The sequence below is a fragment of the Macrotis lagotis genome, chromosome 2 (genome assembly GCF_037893015.1).
Source record: "Macrotis lagotis isolate mMagLag1 chromosome 2, bilby.v1.9.chrom.fasta, whole genome shotgun sequence".
Taxonomy (NCBI): Eukaryota; Metazoa; Chordata; class Mammalia; order Peramelemorphia; family Peramelidae; genus Macrotis; species Macrotis lagotis.
The window spans coordinates 103,930,473-103,950,227 of NC_133659.1; the positions used below are offsets into that span (position 1 = coordinate 103,930,473).

General features: G+C 38.1%; 1 protein-coding gene and 1 long non-coding RNA gene across 2 annotated transcripts in view; one reads left to right on the plus strand and one right to left on the minus strand.

Annotated features, from left to right (window-relative positions):
* Positions 1-19,755, plus strand: part of LOC141513016 (uncharacterized) — a 72,454-nt gene that overhangs the window by 9,930 nt on the left and 42,769 nt on the right. Inside the window, exon 2 of the long non-coding RNA XR_012475660.1 lies at positions 11,979-12,094. This is a non-coding gene — a long non-coding RNA (uncharacterized LOC141513016). The remainder of the gene's footprint in view (positions 1-11,978; positions 12,095-19,755) is intronic.
* REN (renin) overlaps positions 1-19,755 on the minus strand; it is a 32,076-nt gene that overhangs the window by 6,631 nt on the left and 5,690 nt on the right. The window contains exons 3-8 of the mRNA XM_074222435.1: positions 18,987-19,110; positions 17,077-17,195; positions 15,498-15,694; positions 6,287-6,406; positions 5,410-5,551; positions 3,452-3,550 (exon numbers count right to left, since the gene is read on the minus strand). Coding sequence (XP_074078536.1) covers positions 3,452-3,550; positions 5,410-5,551; positions 6,287-6,406; positions 15,498-15,694; positions 17,077-17,195; positions 18,987-19,110 — 801 coding nt within the window. The remainder of the gene's footprint in view (positions 1-3,451; positions 3,551-5,409; positions 5,552-6,286; positions 6,407-15,497; positions 15,695-17,076; positions 17,196-18,986; positions 19,111-19,755) is intronic.

Below are 19,755 nucleotides of genomic sequence, written 5' to 3' on the forward strand. Positions count from 1 at the left end.
ACCATCTTATTCAATGGATGTATGAGAGCTTTTTACAATAAAGAAGCAAGCATGTATTTGATATAGTAAAGGATAGAGTAAAGAGAAAAGAAAACTATTCTACTGATGTTAAGCTTTCTTAGAAAATCCTAAGGAAACAGCAGAGATATTAATTGAGATAATCAATAGCTTCAGCAAAGTTGCATGCCATAACATCCTCAAAAATCAACAGCATTTCTATATAATAACAAAACACAATAAGAGAAAGTGAAATTCCATTCCAAATAATTACAAAATACATAAACTATTGGGGGATCATCTTCCAAAAATACACAAATGACTTGTATAAACTCAATTACAAAGTGCTTCTTTAAAGAAAGAATTTAAAGGGTGGCACAGTGGATAGAGCACTGGCCCTAGAGTCAGGGAGACCTGAGTTCAAATCCAGCCCCAGATGCTTAATAATTACCTAACAGTGTGATCTTGGGCAAGTCACTCAACCCCATTGCCTCACCCCGCCCCCCCCAAAAGGGATTTAAATAGCTGGCAGAATATTTGATGTTCATAGTTAGGCCATACTAATATAATAAAAATGATAATGCTACCAAAATTAACTCGCACTTTTAATGCTATATCAATCGAAGGAACTTTACACATAAAATAGCAAAATTCATTTGGAAAAATAAAAGATCTAGAATATCAAGGGAAATGAAGAAAAGAAATAGGGACAAAGGGGGAATAGCATTTCCAGACCACAGATTATATAATAAAGCAGTAGTTATCAAAACTATCTGGAACTGGCTCAAGAATAGAGAGATCAGTGGGGAAGATTAAAAAATAATGTTACTTGTTAACCCATTGTTGACAAAAAGGAAAACATAAATTGCCTTAGGAAAAACTCCATTTGATAAAAACTGCTAACAAAACTAGAAAGCAGTTTGGAAGAAGTTAGATTTAGACCAACATCTTATTCTACATTTTGCAATGCGTTCTAAAAGGATATGTGAAATTAATATTAAAGATGCAAAATATATTTTTTAAAACTATAAAAAGAAGAGAAACATCATGTACCTCTTATGGCCATAGGTAGGAAAAATATGCTTCATCAAGAAATAACAATTATAAAAGATACAATATAACTTTGATTTCTTGAAACTGAAAAAGGTGATGTACAGATAATTTAATGTATATAGTATAAAAGGGAAGAAATGGGGGGTTCTCTAAGAAGAGCTTACTATCTAAGTTGTGCAAAAATTTAATAAATTCTTATAAAATTAAGTACTTTCCCATTCTTCATTATATAAGTGGTCAGAATACATGAACAAACAATTCTCTAAAAAAGAACTGCAAAGTGTACAACTACATGAAAAATCACTCTAAATCACTAATAAGAAAAATGCACATCAAAACTACCCTGAAGTTTCACTTCACACCCTGCAATTTGGCAAAAAATGACAAAAAAATAGCATTCAATGTTGAAGGGAATTGCATAGAGCTACTACAATAGTCAGTAGAACTGTGAAATGGTACAATCGTTTTGGAAAGCAATTTGAAATTATTTACTTAAAGTGAATATTCTTTGAACCAGAAACTTCATTAATAAGCTTATATTCAAAGGAAGTCATCAAAAGGGAAAAAAGTCCTCATATTCTCCAAAATATTTGTAGAAGCATTTTTTCAGAGAGCCAAGAACTGCAAACAAAAAATTCTGATCAATTGGGGAATAAATAAATTGTGGTACACAAATATAATGGAATATTATTACTGTGCTGTTAGAAATAATGTGCTGAATACTGAGAAGTATGGAAAGATCTCTATGAACTGACATAGAATAAAATAAGTAGAACTAAGAAAACAATATATACAAAAACTGCTTAAATGGAAATGGAAATAACAGCCATAGTCCAAATAAATCAAAATACAACAAAATTATATATATACATATACATATACATATACATACATATATATATATATATGTATATATATATATATATATATATATATATATGTATATAAAGATCACTTAAGACAAGAAAGGACACCCCCAGCTCACTCCTTCATGGAGATGGAAGGTTCACAGAAACACTTGACATATGTTTTCAGACTTTTTTCAAAATATTGATCAATTGTGCTGACTTTTCATTTTCCTCTCTTAAAAAATACTATTTGTCATATGGAAAGTTTCTCCAGGAGAGTAAGAGAGAGGAATACTTGGGGTTGCCATGGCAATGTAAGAAAAAGAAAATATCAATAAAAACCTTTTTTTTAAAAGAGGCTTTGCAATCACCAGTTGAGAGATAAATGATGAGAGATTGAATAAGAGTGATGATTGTGTAAGTAGGAAGAAAAGATGGATGGATAGAAGAGATGGCAAGGTATAATCTAGAAAATCTGATAATTGATTAGCTGGAGGTGGGGAGGCCAAAAGGAAAAAGCAAGTATGATGTTCACCTTTTGAACCCCGGTGACTGAAAGTTGGTAGTTTTGATATACAGAGAAGAATATTTTAGGGAGAAAAATAAGTTTCATTTTGGACATGTTGAGTTTGAGATGCTAATGGGACATTCGTGTAGGAATTTGGAGATATGAAATTAAAGGATTAGGATTAGTATAATCATTTAGGAGTGGTTCATGTATCAGTTATTATTTTGGAAGCAATAGGGGTTAAGTGACTTGCCCAGGGGCACACAGCTAGCAATTATCTGAGATAAGATTTGAACCCAGATCCTTCTGACTCTCACTGTACCACCTAGCTGGCCCTATATGTATCAATTATAATTGAAGCAACAGGAGCGGAGATCAGCAAGGGAGAGTATAGAAAGAGAAGAAGGTTCAGGACAGAGCTCATATCCATCTAGCTGTGTGATTTTGGGCAAATTGCTTTCTTTCTGAGTCTCAGTTTCCTTATCTGTAAAATGGGAATAAAATGAGAATAATATTTATCCTACCAATCTTATAGGGTTGTTGGGATAAAAGCACTTGATAACCCTTTGAGTACTAAAGAATTGTGAGTTATTTCTGTTATGCCAGTCTTCTCTGTAGCAGATAAAGCACTGAACCTAGAGTCAGAAACTTCTGAATTCAAATCCCCACCTCTGACACTGGCTAGCTTTGTAACCATAGTCAAATCACTTATATTCTCTGAGTCTCAGTTTCTTTATTTGCAAAATAAGATGATTGTTCTAGATGAATTTGAGATCCTTTCACACTTTAAAACTATGATCTGAGGAACGTCCCCCTTTTTCTACTGTCTTATGGCTAGTTTGTATATGAACCCCCTCTTTTTTAATGGAGGGGAGGGTAGGAGCATCTTTGGCTTTATACTCAACCCCCTCCCTCCAACCTTCAATTCCAGTCCTGTAGTTGATCTCTATCTCCCATAGTCTCTTACTTCAGAGTCTGAGACAGAGAGACAAGAGACAGAGAGACAGAGACAGAGAATCAAATAGAAAATGACCCAGAAGCTCACCTCTAAGACATAATCAGAACTGTGGAGTGTGAAGGCCTTGTCATCAAGGTAGAAGGAGATATCCGGGAGCATGGGTGCCTGGTCACATTTTACAAGATACTGTGGGCAGAAAAGACCCCAAGACCCATATGAGATCAAAACATTCCAAAATGGTAGGTTCATTGGTCAGTAAGAAAGGACTGAGGTATTAGTCTGAGTTCTCTCTCTCAGTAATCTGTTCAGGAGCTCACACATAATCAGAGTTAAAAATAACCTCAGAGATCATTAGGAATATGAATAGGAAGCTCCTCCACCTCTGTAGCAATGGTGGCAAAATTAAATAGAAAACCACAAATTAACATTATCTATGTTGAATTGCATTTTTTAACGAGAGAGAGAGAGAGAGAGAGAGAGAGAGAGAGAGATTGAGAGATTTTAAAAATTTCTGTTAAATATCTGCCAATTAGTTTACCTCTACAACATAGCCATCAAGTGATTACCAGTGAATACAATATTTTCTCTGGTAAAAGGGGATTTACTTTAGTGCTACTTTAGAATAGGCTAATTTTTAGAAGAATTGGCAAACTACTTCAGTAAATTTGCCAAGAAAACCTCAAATAAAGTCATGAAGAGTCAGACACAACTGAAACAACTGAGCAGCAATAAAAAAATTTTAAGACAGTCCTTATGCTGAATCATATCTGCCTCAACAACTTCCATTGATTGTCCCGGGGGCAAGTAGAGCACATCTTTATTTCTCTTTTCAAATACTTTCTGAAAAATTGTAAATTCTACCTCTAATACAATATAGAGAGACATTTCAATTCAATCTATGAAAGAACTTTCTAAGACTTACACGAACTGATATTGAGTGAAGTGAACAGAACCAGAATATATACTAACAGCAACATTGGGTGATGATTAACTGTGATAGACTTGTTCATTTCTGCAGTTCAATAATCAAGGACAATACTAAAAGACTTGTTTTGGAGAATACCATTTACAATCAAAGAAGAGACTATAGAGTTTAAATGAAGAGTTTACTAGCTTCAATTAAAAAAAATTTTTTTTGAAAGACAATAGAGTTAAGTGATTTGCCCAAAGTCACACAGCTAGTGTCTGAGTCTGGATTTGAACTCAGTTCCTCCTGACTCCAGGGCTAGTGCTCTATCCACTGCACCACCTAGTTGCCCCTTATCTTCAATTTTTTTTTAGATTTTTGCAAGGCAAATCCCCATTTAAGTGGCTTGCCCAAGGCCACACAGCTAGGTAATTATTAATTGTCTGAGATCAGATTTGAACCCAGGTACTCCTGACTCCAGGGTTGGTGCTTTATCCACTGCACCACCTAGCCGCCCCTATCTTCAATTTTTTTTTAAAAAGTTGTCTTATGAATTATGTCATTTTTTCTCTCTATTTTTTTTTCTTTTCCATTTGGACATTCTTCTTTCACAAGCTGAGTCATGTCAATCTATGTTTAGCATGGTTATAGTTGTAGAGCCTATATTACTTTCTGTCAGGGAATGCGGGAGGGAAAGAAGAGAGAAAAATGTAAAAAAAAAAAAGATTGTTAAAAACTACCATTGCATGTAGTTGGAAAAATAAATGAGAAAGAACTCTTCTAATTGTTGAATGGCTGGTTGTTTTGTGTAAGGTGGTGAGCTCTCTATCAATGGAAGTATTCAAAAGACAGCCAAATGAACACCTGTAAGGAATGTTATGGATAAAATTTCCACAGAGGGTAGAATAAAGACATCTGAAATTCCTATAAATTCTGACATCTATGATACTCTAAGACTAAAAATTGCATTTGTAGGGGAAGGGGCAGGCTGAAATAGGAAAATCACATTTAGGATAACTATCTCTAAATTAGACTCCTGCTTCTCTTTCCATTATCTGGGAAGGGGACCTCAAAGTATTGATTCTTACCCAATCTTTTTTTTGAAAGTCACATACTTATTAGAATTTAGTTTGCTTACCTCTTTCCTGTCTTCCTTAACTCCCAATGTCTTCATCAGTTGCCTCATGGAGCTGGTTGGACCTGTGATGTAGGAAGCTCCAGTGTCCACAGCTGCTGAGCAACTGTCCTGGCAGAACAGCACATTGGACCCCACAGCCACTCTGTAGGGGAAGGCCAGAGACAGAAAGAGGGCTCACAAGTCAGCAGGGTCAGCCACTGACCCACCCCCAGAGACTTGGAGCTTTAAAGTAGGAACTTGAGGATGGAGCCAATAACAGATATAATCCTTGCCTTCAGGGAGTTGATACTTGGGTGGAGTGGAGGTGGGGGTGGGGAAGATGTGATGCTTTAAATATATGACTAAGTGATTCAGAAAATATACTATACAAATGAAAACTAAGTGAGCTAAAACTGGAGTGGCTTCCTAGAGGAAGTGGGGCTAGAGCTTCAATGTATTAGAGGTAGAAGGAAGTCATTACAGTAATATTTGCAAAGCATTTCTTCATAACCTCCTTATGAGGGAGGCATAGTAGAAGTATTGTTATTCTCACTTTACATTTAATAGTCAGTAGTCATCAGATCCAGAATTTAAATCCAATTCCAGCACTCTCTTATTTTTATCAAGTAGGGTCAAGACCTCCGCACCCTCACCTTCCTCCAAATATCTTGGGAATATTCCCTCTTCCTCCTTATCCTTCTCTCTCTCGTTAATCTATTTGTCTTTATAATCTATGACAATGGTTGCTACTGAAGGATATTAATGAACAAAGAAGACTCAGCCCAAAGGGGTCTGAATTTAGAAAAGTATATGATGTAAGCTCTTGGGTTTGACCCAAATCTGAATTTCAGGGGCAGGGGGAGGTGGGATGAAAATAGAACCAATGGAGATGCCTGACCCCTTTATCTGGATGTGCCAGGCATCTGGACGACTGATGTTGACGTAATGGAAAGTCCCGCTGTAATAGTTGGGGTCAGTGCCTCCTAGGATGATTTCTCCACCTGATGGATGTGAATTCCTGGAGGGTAGATGACAGTCTTTATTTTCCCCTGAGGTCCAAGGACCCAGGATCAAAGGAAATATTGGGAAGTGAGTTGGGAAAGGGGACAGTCATGTCAACAGACATATTAATCTACTGAGACTCAGACACTGTGCAACACATAGGAAAGGGCCATGGGAGACAGGGAGCAGCAAGCAGCAAGGGATGACAAGGCCAGGGGACATGCATTTCCCTCAGGAACCCATCTCATCCTTTTCTGGGTCTTATAATGGGTCCTCGTGGGCCTACTCTTTCATCACATCCCTGAATAAGGCACTTCTCTTCAGGGACTCCAATAAGTGGCCATTGAAAGACCCCCTTATGGGAGAACTCATTTCCTCCCAAATCAGCCCATAACACTTTTGGACAGCTCTAATTTTTCCAGACTGGGTCAGCCCAACCTGACACAGCAGTCACTGCAGGAATTATCAGAAAAGGAAGTGGGATGGAGATGTGCAAATGAGCACCATGAAAATGAGATGTAAATTGGCAGTCATTGTCTTCTGGTAGGTACTTTCAGGTCCAGACCCCAGAGAGTAGGGCTTGGTGCATGAGAAAAGATTCTGGAAAGGCTGAGGAGGGAGGATAGGAAATGCACGGAACTGTGACCCAAAAAGGGAGTAAGAATGGAGGTGGCCCAGAGAATATTAGCCCACAGCCTCTGATGAGTTAAGGATTCTCTGGGCTAGTAGAGTATGTGACTTGGGATCATGCTGCTAAGGAAGCCCAGGGTTCAGAGCCATGTCAGGGTTGGTCTTGTCTCCTCACTTGGATTTCCTGTAAAGAAACAAGGAAGAGTTGAAGGATTTATTTAGCCACTCCCAACCCTGGTCCCTTTCCCAGTTACAATCTTGTTTGAGTCTCAGGATACCTCTAGCAGTGGGGTTTAGCCTCTCTACCTCACAGATTTCAGCACATATCTCATTGGCTATGCTCCCAGTTTGGCTTCCTCGGAAAAAGGGTGGAATGTGTTTCAGAACACTAGTGTGTAGGCTTGCTATTGTACCCCTATGCCATTATAAACTTTCTCCTCTGCACCTCAAATTCTCTTATCCTTAATCTCCTTCCTACTTACTTTGATATGTGATCTATTATAGAAGTAGACACTCCCACTAAAAAGAAAGATTATAACACAAAACCTATCTATGTCCCATTCAACTGTGGTCCATGCATGGCCCCCTTGCATGAAGTCCTTAGGGGACCCTTCCAATGTCCTACCTCTAAATCTGCAGAACTCACATAGCCATAGATGAAATATTCAGGTCTTTATTATTGTCTCTTATTCTCATGATTTGATCAGTCTATATCATTTTCTGGTGATATAACTCTCTGATTTAAAATGGAATATAGTATTATATTGGTAGGGCACGTACCAAATTTTAGAATCTTAGAATGATAGAATATTTGAGATGTAAGGACCCATAGAGGTCATTCATGGTACCTGACTTGAATAATCTAATAGGACCATCTCATTCCATTACAACTTTTATTTACTCCTATGATTTAAAACAGTGTCAAACTCCCATATACCAGGGACCTAACTCTGATTAAAATGTAAATGAGAAATTTTTAATATAATAAATATAAATATAGGTTAAAAACAAAAAAAAAATAGAAGCTACTATAAAACACAGAGTAGTGGCCAGGGAAATAGGAAGAGAATTAGGAGAATGCTGTTTCATGAAAGCCAGAGAAGAGTTTTGAGAGGGCTGATGCGGTCAAATACTTCAGAGAGATCAAGGAAAATGAGGACTGAGGGAAAAAACTGGTTTTGAAATTAGATCACTGTTGGCCTTTTAGGAAAGACACCTTCATCTTATCTCAAAATTTCTCTGCATCTTCATGAAATTATAGAATTTTACAATTGGAGGGGACCCTAAAGATCATCTAAGAGGTGTTGAGAGGTAGATGTCAAACTTGGCCCCATGTGCCCTGCAATACTAGTTAGGGACCAGATTAGAATATAATTGGAAAAGGGGCAGCTAGGTGGCACAGTGGATAGAGCACCAGCCTTGGAGTTAGGAGTACCTGAGTTCAAATCTGACCTCAGACACTTAATAATTACCTAACTGTGTGGCCTTGGGCAATCCACCCTCCATTGCCTTGTAAAAACCAAAAAAAAAAAAATGTAATTGGAAAATATTTAACAGAATGAAAATAGAATAATGCACAGAAAATATCAATCTGTGTCTTAGTCAATATGTAATCTATAGGGGTCCTTATTTACCCTTTCTATTTTGAGTTTAGTATCACTATTCTAGTACAACCCATACCTGAAAGGTATCCCAGCTACCACTTATCTTACAAATGTCCATTCAACCTTTGCTTTTAAGATCTTCAATGAGAGGGAACCCATTATCTCTCTAAGTAGCACATATATAACTCTTAGACAGTTCAAGTCATTAGGATTTCTTTTTTTTCCTGATACCAATCTGACAACTTCTTTGCAACTTCGCTCCATTGGTATTGGTTCTGCACTTTGGTAATAAAATAGAATCCCCTTTTAGCTTAACAGTCTTTCAAGTACTGGAAAATAGCTATCATGTTCCCTCCATCCTAGTCTTCTTTTTTCCATGACTCAAGTTTCTCTGCCATTGTGGTTGCCCTTCTTTGGCCATCCTCCAGATTATCAATATCCTCCTTGTCCTGTGATATCTAGAACTAAACAAGAGTATTCCATATGAAGTCTTTCCAAGTCAAAGGACTCCTTATTCTTGGAAGATAAGCAGCCTCAAATCTAATCATTGGTGGTTGTTGTTGTTTTGGGTTGTGATATTCTCATTGACTCATACTGAGTTTGTAGTCCAATAAGGTCCCAGATCTTTTTCAATAAAAGTGCCACCCCTTTTCTTGTACATGAAAAACTGATTTTTTTTTGAAGCTATGGAAAGCTTTGTATGGACTCATATTAAATTTCATCTTAATAAATGCAGCCTAATATTTTGCCTATTGAGATCTTTTGGAATACTGACTGTCACTTATAGTGTTAGTTATCCAATCCTAGCTTTCTATCATCTGCAAATGTGATAGCCATGCCATCTAGAACCATTCTTTCTCCTTGATCTCTAGTCATAGGGGGAAAACTGTCTATTCTCCAAGGCTAGGCCTTCTACCTCTTGATTCCTGCCCATCTTCAAGACTCTTTTCCCATCAATCATTCCCTCTCAACTTTTCCATCTCTCTTTCTTCACTGACTCTCTTCTACCCACAAAGAACTCAGGACTCAGTATCTTTAAAAAAAAATTGAAAACATAAATTTCCATTGAACCTTGCTATGCTGGAGCTATCACTCTTTTTTTTCCTTTTTCACCACCAGTTTCTTACCCTCTCTGCCTTCTTTTCCTCTTTATTCAATATCTCTTTAATCACATGGGGTGCTACTTCACTTAAGCTTTTTAATTCCTTATAACCTGACTTCTACCAATATTAATTCTGTCTTTCTAATACTAGGATTATCCTTGTCAAGGTCAGCAGTGACCTTCCAAGGCTCAAATCAAATGGTTTTTCCACAGTCTTCATTCTCCTTGTCTTTTCTTCTTTGTTTGACCCTATTGGCTCACTCTCCCTCTGGGCTTCCATGATATAGCATTGATCTGGTTCTCTTCCTTATTTCCCTGGGCACTTTATCTACTCCTTTAACCAGCACAAGTTCCTATTTGTATAAATAGATGCCTAGGTTCCATGTCAGCACTGATTTTTTATTTCACCTTGGGTTACATTCTCCTTCAAATTTCTCATCCAGTCCCATGGCTTCAACTATTACCTCTATGCAGATGACTCCCAAATCTCTATCTCTACCTCAACTGTACTCAATCTGCCTACTGAATGGACATCTCTATCTGCATGACCTCCCATCACCTCAAATTCTTTGTACTCACTAATGTACTTGTGCAATGTCATATATTGTAGTTTATCTTATCTGAGTCTTATTCCCCAAGCAATCTGTTAACTTTCTAAAGTGAGAAACTGTGTCTAACTTAACCTTTATAATTCCCCCAGCACAATACTTTGTATCAGGCAAGAATTTAAAAATGCACATCAAATAAATGCTGTTGCATGAACCCAGAGTTTTGAAGGATAGAGTGGAATGATTCCATTGCTATAGGGTTTTCCGGGGTAAGGGAACTCCTGCTACATTCTCTATAATCTTAGTGAGTTGTCAAGAGCAATTGAAACTCAAATAGGGCCACTAAGCCATACATAAGGATCCTTTTGGGCTGCATATTGACTTTGAAAAACCACGTATTAACATTATCTTTGTTCTATTATATTTCATTTAGTTAAATATTTTATTAAATATTTCCTAATTACAATTTTAAACTCTCCCATTTACCCATGCTAAAAACCTAAGAGGCATCCTTTCTCTGTTTCTCCTGTCATTATTATATCTTTTGTAATTTCTTTTTTTCATGTTTCCAGAATCCATCTTCCTCCTTTTCTGCTGCCACTACCACTGCTGTCATTCATCCCAGGTCCTCATCATCACACCCCTGAACTATTTAATAGCTTCTTAATTGCATTCCCTGCCTCCCGTGTCGCTTTCTTCCAATCCATCTGCAGCAGAGCAGCTGCCAGTTTGATTTTCTAATAAGGCAGCTTTCTATACATGATTCCTTCTTCCCCCATTCCCAGTTCAAAACCCTTCAATAGCTGCTCCTTATTCATGAGATCAAGTCCAAATGCTTCATCATGGTATTTAAAGTAATCCTCAGTTTCACCCTAGTTTACCTCTTAACAGCTAGCATTTTCCTCTCCAATCCTATCTCCTACTATTCTCCAAGCAAATCTTCTACTCAGCCTGATTTCCCCCCCAAATATGACTTGTGCCTTTCTGCCTCAGAGTTCTTCAAAGTTGCCTTCCCAAGCAAGAATGGGGAAAAAATTGTAAAACTCAAAATAAATAAAATCTTTCCAAGTTACCTTCCCCCTTCCATCCTATTATCTAAGATCTTCAAGGCCAAAGTTTAATCTCTCTTGTGTCTGGAGGATTTTCCACAAGGGCCCCCGTTCCAAGTTATGATTCCTTCTAATACACAGAATTCAGAACTGCAAGAGTCCTCAGGGATCTCATCATCTATCCATTTAACATATGAGAAAACTGAGGCTCATAGAGGGTACAAACTTATCTCAAAGCTACTTGAGTAGCAAAGCCAAGACCCCACATTTTGTGACTCCAAACTCTTGATTCTTTTTTACCTTACTAAACTGCTTTCTCCTAACAGTCTTTATCACTCTTACCATATGCTATCTGGTTTTGTCAGATTCTAATCCTAGTTCCACTTTCTACCTGTATGGACTCGGGTAAATCATTTCACATCTCTGTGACTCAATCTACTCATCTCAAAAAATGAAGGTTTAGTCTAGATCTGGGATTCTTAATCTGTGTGTGTGTGTGTGTGTGTGTGTGTGTGTGTGTGTGTGTGTGTGTGTGTGTGAAGTATACCTTGGGCAGTCTGGTAAAGCCAATGAATCCCTTTTTAAAATAATATAAAATGCATATGATTTCAAAGGAAATCAATTATATTGAAATAAAGATATTTTCCCATTCTAGGTTGATGGACTGATGAAAACTATCCAGACTCCTTCTGGGTTCAGGAACCCCTACCTCCATCCCCATGAAGAAAATCTCTAAAATTCCTCCCAGTTGAAAAATCTATGATCCTACATGTATGTAATGTCTCTTTACCTAAAACTTATAAGGCCTTCACTGCTATCTGGGAAGTCTTATTATCTTTCTTTAGATTTCCAGTGTATTGAATCATCAAAATTCATATTCTTAATACTTGAACAAGCTTTCCTCTTAACAATTCTGTAATGTCGGTAGACTAGGTGGTGCAGTGGATAGAGCACCAGCCCGTGAGTCAGGAGTACATGAGTTCAAATCTGGCCTCAGACACTTAATAATTAATTACCTAGTTGTGTGGCCTTGGACAAGCCACTTAACCCCAGTTGCCTCGCAAAAACCTAAAAAAACCCAATTCTGTAATGCAAGAATTCCTGTTATCCCCATTTCACAGATGAAGAAAATAGATCATATAGAAAGTTGCTGATTTGCCCAAGATCTCCAAATTAATAAGGGTTATAGGCAGATGTTTCAATTACAATTCTACTACTCTATTCATTATGCCATGTCAGTAAACAGAAGTTGGTAGAAATGTCAGTGATGAATGATGGTGACAGAAAGAGAGAAAAGTTCCATTAATTTGAGAGTTTTGATCTTTGTGTTATTCTATATGCACATGAGTTTGTGTGGGAGTGGGAGTGGATTTGTTATCCTGATGTGTCTTTGTGTGTCCTAAAATGTTATGGTCAAAAAGAATCTCAAACATCATTTAATCCAAACCTCTCATCTTTGAGAGGAGGAAACTGAGGCCAAGAGAAGGAAGGAATTTGTCTAAGAACACAAAGTTTAGTTAGGGGGAGAACCAACTAGAATCAACTTTTCCTTCCATTATATTATATAACTTCTCCCAATGTTCCTACATTCTATTCAATTCTTAATAAATACATTATTCACTTTTTATATTTGATATCACAAATGTTCAGTCTTGAATCATCTTTCCCTACCTTCCAGGTGATGTGGGGTTGAAGAATGAATACTGGCTTTAATCTCAGCCTGAGCCAAATAGGAGGAGGAAGCTAGAGCTGTTGCTCACATGCAAGACAAAAATCACTTAAGTAACAAAATTGTTTGCTTGATCATTTCTTATCTAGTGCTAACTTGTAGGAGACAAACATGTACATCCCAGTTCTTGTTTATAAGAGTCAGGTTAAAGACTGGCCTTCATCCTTCTAATTCCACACCTCATCTGGATGGTTATTTTGGCCTCATTTTGGCTGGGTGTAAGAAGCATTAAATATTCTAGGACATCCTTTGACACCAGAAGGATCTGTCATTTCATCAATGGGGAGGCTCTCTCCAGCTATGCAAAATGAATCCCATCAGTATTCTCATCTTTTGTACCCATCCTTCCATGAATCCTCTGTATTAGATCCCCCAAAGCACTTGGGGACTTCTGCTAGATCTTTTGAGTGGGTACTAAAGGATTTCAATGACTAGTTGTAAGTCTAAGATAGACATTTGATCATTGAATATTTATTGAGTACACTGTGTAAATATATGGCTATATTTTTTAGTTATTTGGGGGGGGTGTATTAAAGACCTGTAATTTAAGTGATTTGGGGAGCTCCAGATGAGGAAAGATATTTCTATCAAAGCAGAATGGCAACTGGTCTAATGTTTACAATCTTGGGGATTTGCCTCTGTGCTCCCAGAGAAGTAAAAGTAATTTATTCCTAGTCACAGAGTAGGTGTCAAAGAGCGAACCTAAACCCAAGCCTTTTGGACTTAGAAGTCAGTGCTCTTATACACCATCCTATATTATCTCTGATGTGCGCACACACACACACACACACACACACATATATTTCTAGAGATTACAGAATATCTCAAAATTTCCCTTGCCTAGAATGATTTTTCCTCCATATAAGTAGGTAGGCACTGACCTTGGAGTCAGCAGACTACAGTTTTAGTTCTGACTTTGGGTAAAGAAAGACAGGGTAGGGGCGGCTAGGTGGCATAGTAGATAAAGCACTGGCCTTGGAGTCAGGAGTACCTGGGTTCAAATCCGGTCTCAGACACTTAATAATTACCTAGCTGTGTGGCCTTGGGCAAGCCACTTAACCCCATTTGCCTTGCAAAAAAACCTAAAAAAAAAAAGACAGGGTAGGGGGCAACTAGGTGGCACAGTGGATAGAGCACCGGCCCTGGAGTCAGGAGTACCTGGGTTCAAATCCAGTCTCAGACACTTAATAATTACCTAGCTATGTGGCCTTGGGCAAGCCACTTAACCCCATTTGCCTTGCAAAAACCTAAAAAAAAAAAAAGACAGGGTACAATGGAAAAAAGATTTTCAATCAGAGAACCCGAGTTTGAATCCCAGCTTCCTCTTCCCCTGTGTGACTTTGGCCAAATCAAAGAGGCTTAATAGAGAGAACCCTCCACCTGGAGTCAGGTGAGAATTGGGTTGGCTAGTACCCAAAAGACTTAATTAGCAGCTTGGCACAGGAAAAACACTTGATTTAGAGTTAGATGCTCTTGATTTGAATCTTGATTCTGCCCCTTATGTAATCTTGAATAGCTGACTAAATCTTTTGGCCTCAATTTCTTTGTCTGTAAAATAAAGTGGCTGAACTCAGTGACCTCTAAATTCCCTTTCATTTCTAAATTGACGACTCTAAATTGATGTGTCTATCCACTATTGCTAGCTGTATGGTTAGAGGCAAGTCATAGTTATCCTCTTTGAACCTCAATGGTCCTTATCTGTAAACTAGGGCAGAGATAATACTATCTGTCTCATAAGGTTAATGTGAAGATCACACAAAATATGAACTTGTATCCATAGCACTTTGTATCTCTCAAATCATTTTCTCCTCATCTGTAAACTGAGGCTTCAGGATTGGATCAAGTATTCTTAACCTTTGTTTCCTAAATCTCTTTGTCAGTATGGTGTAGCCTAAGGGCACCTTTTTTAGAATAATATTTTTGAATAATTGAAGGAAATGCTACATTCCCATCCAAGTTTATGAATCCCCTAAAATCTATCCATGGAATCCTTGGGGATTCACACATCAACTAGATGACCTAAGATTCTTTCCAGTTCTAGATTTTGTAACCTAATTGGCTTCATCTATATGGATTTCAGTTTTCTCCATCTATAAAATGAGAATAATTATCCATGTCCTGTTTATCTCACAATGTGATGTAAGAAGTCAATGAAATAGATGGGTATATAGTGCAAAGCTAAAGTAAATATTAGGTTACATATACTAATATGAATGTACAAAATCAATTTTTCCCAAGCTGAATAAAAATAACTTTTCCATTATATCTCATTTGGCTTAGAGGACTCCTCATTAGCATGGGTTCAACTATCTCTGGATTGCACCGAGGTTTTGAAAGTAAGTCCTCCTTCCCAGCTTGCCCCTCAGAGGAGACAGTCACAGCCATAATTCCTCTTCTTTCCTCCCACCTGACATCTGGAATTCCAACTCAAAAGAACAGCCTCACCTGCTATAGTAGACAGAGAAGACATCTTCCTTCAGCACCCCTTGGGACATAATATTGTCAAAGACAGGAAGGATTCCGCTCATTGACCGAGCAGGGTAGCCCAGACCCAGAACACCATCAAATCTGGCCAGTCCAAAGGGGATCAGGGGTAGTTCTGTGACCTCACCAAATATTTGGGTCATTTCGATTCCTCCAATCTATAAGATAAAGAAGTCAGAGATCAGGCATTTTCCAGGACAAGTCCTGATCCTAGTCCCCAACAAATCAGGATATTGACTCCCCTCCCAATTTGAGACACAGAGTATTAAATTTGGAGGAATGAGGGAGCAAAAAGGAGAAAATGATAGTAAGAAGATAGGTTTAGAACTAAAGGAACTATTGAGCCCATCTAGTCCAACCCTTCATTTTAATAAGGAAATGGAGGCACAAAGATTAAATGACTTACCCAAGACCACACAGAAAACACTAGAGTCTGCATTTGAACCCAACTCCCATCTAATCCACTCTGACCACAACATTTCCCTCACTTCATGTGTTTGGCTGCCTGACAACCTAAACTCTTTACTATTCTTTTTTGTGCTTCTCTAGGCTCCATTTTATGATTTCCTATCTTCTTTCATAATGCCCTTACTATACATCAAAACTTGATTTCACCTAGATAAAAATGTTAATAGAGTTGTTGGTCACATAATTAAAGTTGTGCTAGATCTTCACCCTCAGTAATAATCTGGACTAAAGTCAACCTAAGAAATTGGTACAATACTAGGAGCTCTAGGAAGAATGGGGCAGGTGGACTCTGGACCAAATTGGGATAAGCCAAATTCTGTTCATCTATCTTTTCCCTCTTCACCTCCTTTCAGCACCCTATTATCTCTCCTACATCCCTAATACCTTCATTCCACTCCCAAAGATTTCCACCTAATCACAGTTCCTAAGGCACCCCAAGGGTTAGTCCAGATTTTACCCATTTCCTTTCCCCCAAGTCTCCTCTCCAAAAAAAATACTCCTTTCCTATGACTCATTTCCCAGGGCCTTCTTCTCAGTTGTTTCATACAACAAGTCCATCCTTGCTAAGACATTAGTTAGCCTATGGCTTACTCAGTTAATCTAATAGGATGCTCCAGCCTACTCAAAAACAATCATGTCCACTCAAAGTCCTTAAGGAGATGAGGATAGTGGGAATTTTATAAATAGTGAAGAAATATATAGGAATGAGATTTTTTTTATCTTTTCAAATCATTATATACAAGGAAAAGAACAAGGAATGAACTTGATGAATTAGAACCTCTAAGTAATTTGACCTTAAATGAATCACAGGCAAATTATATACAAAATATCATGCAAATAACTAAGATTTTCTTTTTGAGATAGTAGTTTAGTCTTATTCTTTAATAGGTACAGGGGCTACATAATACTCCCCAGTGACCAAACAGAAGCAGCAGAACTCTGTCCTTTCCCAATCTCTCTAGGTTCTGAGGACCCATTTTCTCTCTTCAAAATTCCCCCTCCTCCACAAGGATTCTTCTAGGATCCTAGATTATAAGAAACTGATAGAACTCTTTTCTTGGAAAGGACTCACAGTCACTATATCCTGGCTCAGGAAGCCCTTGACTTGGCCCGATGCATAGTGGATGCTGAATTTGGTCCCATTTTCTTTGTAAGTAGAGGATTTGGAGAAGTCATATTGATTGTGGAACACTGGTAGGGAGACACAGATCCAAGAGTTAGGGAAGGAAATCAGATAGGGCAGAGAAGGCAGGAATGTACTCAGGATGGAAGACCAGGACTAGACTCTCTTCCCTCTCAGATGATCTTGGAGAATTTGCTTCTCTGGGACCAACAGATGATCTCTATCATCCTTCTTCATAGTCTATGATTCTGTAAACTGGAGGGTTGAAGTCTCTGAGAATACATCTAAAAGCATCATGGCTTAAACTCCAGGCCAAAGCAAAGAAGCATTGGCTTGAACACAGATTAGCTTCATGATCCCAGACACCTCAATAACCTTCTCAGGGGTCAATTCTATAAGCCTTTAAGTTGCATATAAAGTGTCTACTTGCACTCCCCTCTTCACCTGGGAGTATCCTTTATCAGTGAAATCCCAGACCAGATCTTATCTCTTAATGAATTTTTTTTAAACTACTGAACACCTCTAATGTGCTCCATATTCTGTTAGAAACAAACTTTTTTTAAAAAATATCGCAACTCATTGCCTACTGCAATCAGCATGAAAAGTGACTTTGTTTTGGGGGGGATAGATTGCACATCCCTGATGGTAGACACATGGAAATTCTGGGACAGCAGTGCTGATTCTGGGCACTATTTGAGTAGCCATTGGGTATATCTAGATTATAAGGTTCACCCAGTCTGCCATTCACTAGCTCCCTATTTTAACTTGTTATTCTGAATATTATTATTTTATTTTATTCAGTTACTTGCAAAGATAGTTTTCAACATTCATCTTTCTGTAAGTTTTGAGTTCCACATTTTTCTACCTCCCTTGTCTCTCTCCTTTCCATGATAGCTAGTAATCTCATATAGGTTATACATGTATAATCATGTTTCACATATTTCCATATTAGTCATGTTGTGAAAAAAAGAATCAGAACTGAAGAGGGAAAAAACCCATTTATTCAGTTATTCTTGTTAGCTAAGCAAATTAGCTGATGTTTTCATATAGCTGAAGACTGAATGTACTCTTGCCTAAAGTCCCCTTACCTTATCCTAGTTAAGTCTCTGTACTTCGTTCAAGGATTTCTGCTGAACTTTATTCCATTGTTTAAATGAATCAGCTTAAAGCATCTCTAGTCTTGGGGGGGGGGGGGTAGAGATAGAACAGATACACTCAATAAATGCTTGTTGACTGACAAATTGCCAGAGATGGGGGGGGGGGGGCGGCGGCTAAGGACTTGTGAAAGACACTAAGATGCTATTGATAGCCTCCTAATTATTAGGAATCAAGGGAGTTCCTTGAATGGAGATTAAGTGCTAAAGATGGGGTTGGTCTTAGTGTCAATGAGAGAGGGCTGTGTCAAGGATGGCAACTAAATGAAGGAAATGAGAGGGTCCAAGTCCCTAGCATGGCAATGTGAAATTAAAGCTGTTGGGGCTGAGCACTGAGAAAGGGAGCCTGGAGATAAGAAGGAAAGAGACTTAGCAATTCGGTCTTCTCACAGCCTGGGGAAGATCCAGACATGTGTTCTTTGGATCAGCCAGAATCTCAGTTGCTTCCTCAGGGTACCAGATTTGATTCCTTATTTCCCTATCTTATCATTTTGGTTTTGCTCTGTACACAAATCTGATAGCTCTTGGGCTCTCATTTCCCCTTAGAAAGTAAGAATTATCCCAATCTTCTTTGAAAGATGATGGGTAAATGGGGAGATAGGGAAAAAAAGACTTAGATAGCCATAGGACTTTGGGGCCAGGTGCAGGTTTTGACCTCCACAATAGGAAAGCCTGGACCTTGGTGGTCCAGGGCAAGGTTCTTACCACAAGCTGTGTAGAGTGGGCTGCATCTGCTGGAGGGTACCCAAAAGTCAGCAGAGCCTGTGTCAAAAATGACTTGGAAGGTTTGGGGTGGGCTGCCAATACTGACCTCACCATAATACTGGGTCTGTAGAAATGAAAAAAAAAAAAGAGAGATGAACTGAGGGCAAATCTCCTCCCTCCTTTGGACCTCTGTTTTCTCATCTAGAAAACAAACAGGTTAGACTAAATGATCTCTCCAAGCCTCTCCAGGGCTGAAATGCTGCAGAATAGTCTTCTGGACAGTGGGAGGGAAAGTCCTTTTAAATTCGAGCTGTCAAAAACTGGATGGCCTTGGGCAAGTCAGATAACTTAGTTGAGTCTGATTCTTCATCTATAAAACGGGAATGCTAGCATTTATACTATATACAAGGGTAACCAAAAACACTCTATAAATCTTAAGGTACTATAAAAACCTGAGTAATTGTTGCTATTCTTACTTTTTGGTGGCTTGCAGTATTTTTTCTTTGACCCAGAAGCTCTGGATTTTGATTATAATGTTTTTAGAAATAATCATTTAAGAGTTTCTTTCAAAAGGTGACCAGTGGATTCCATTTCCACTTTGGCTATGAGATACTTTAGATTTCCTTCTATTTTCGTTTAGACTTTGGACTTTTTTAAAAAAATATTTCTTGTTTCATGGAGTCAATGATTTCTATTTGGTCCATTCTAATTTTCAGGGAGTTTGTTGCTTAAGTAAGATTTTGTATCTCTTCTGCTAAACTATTAATTC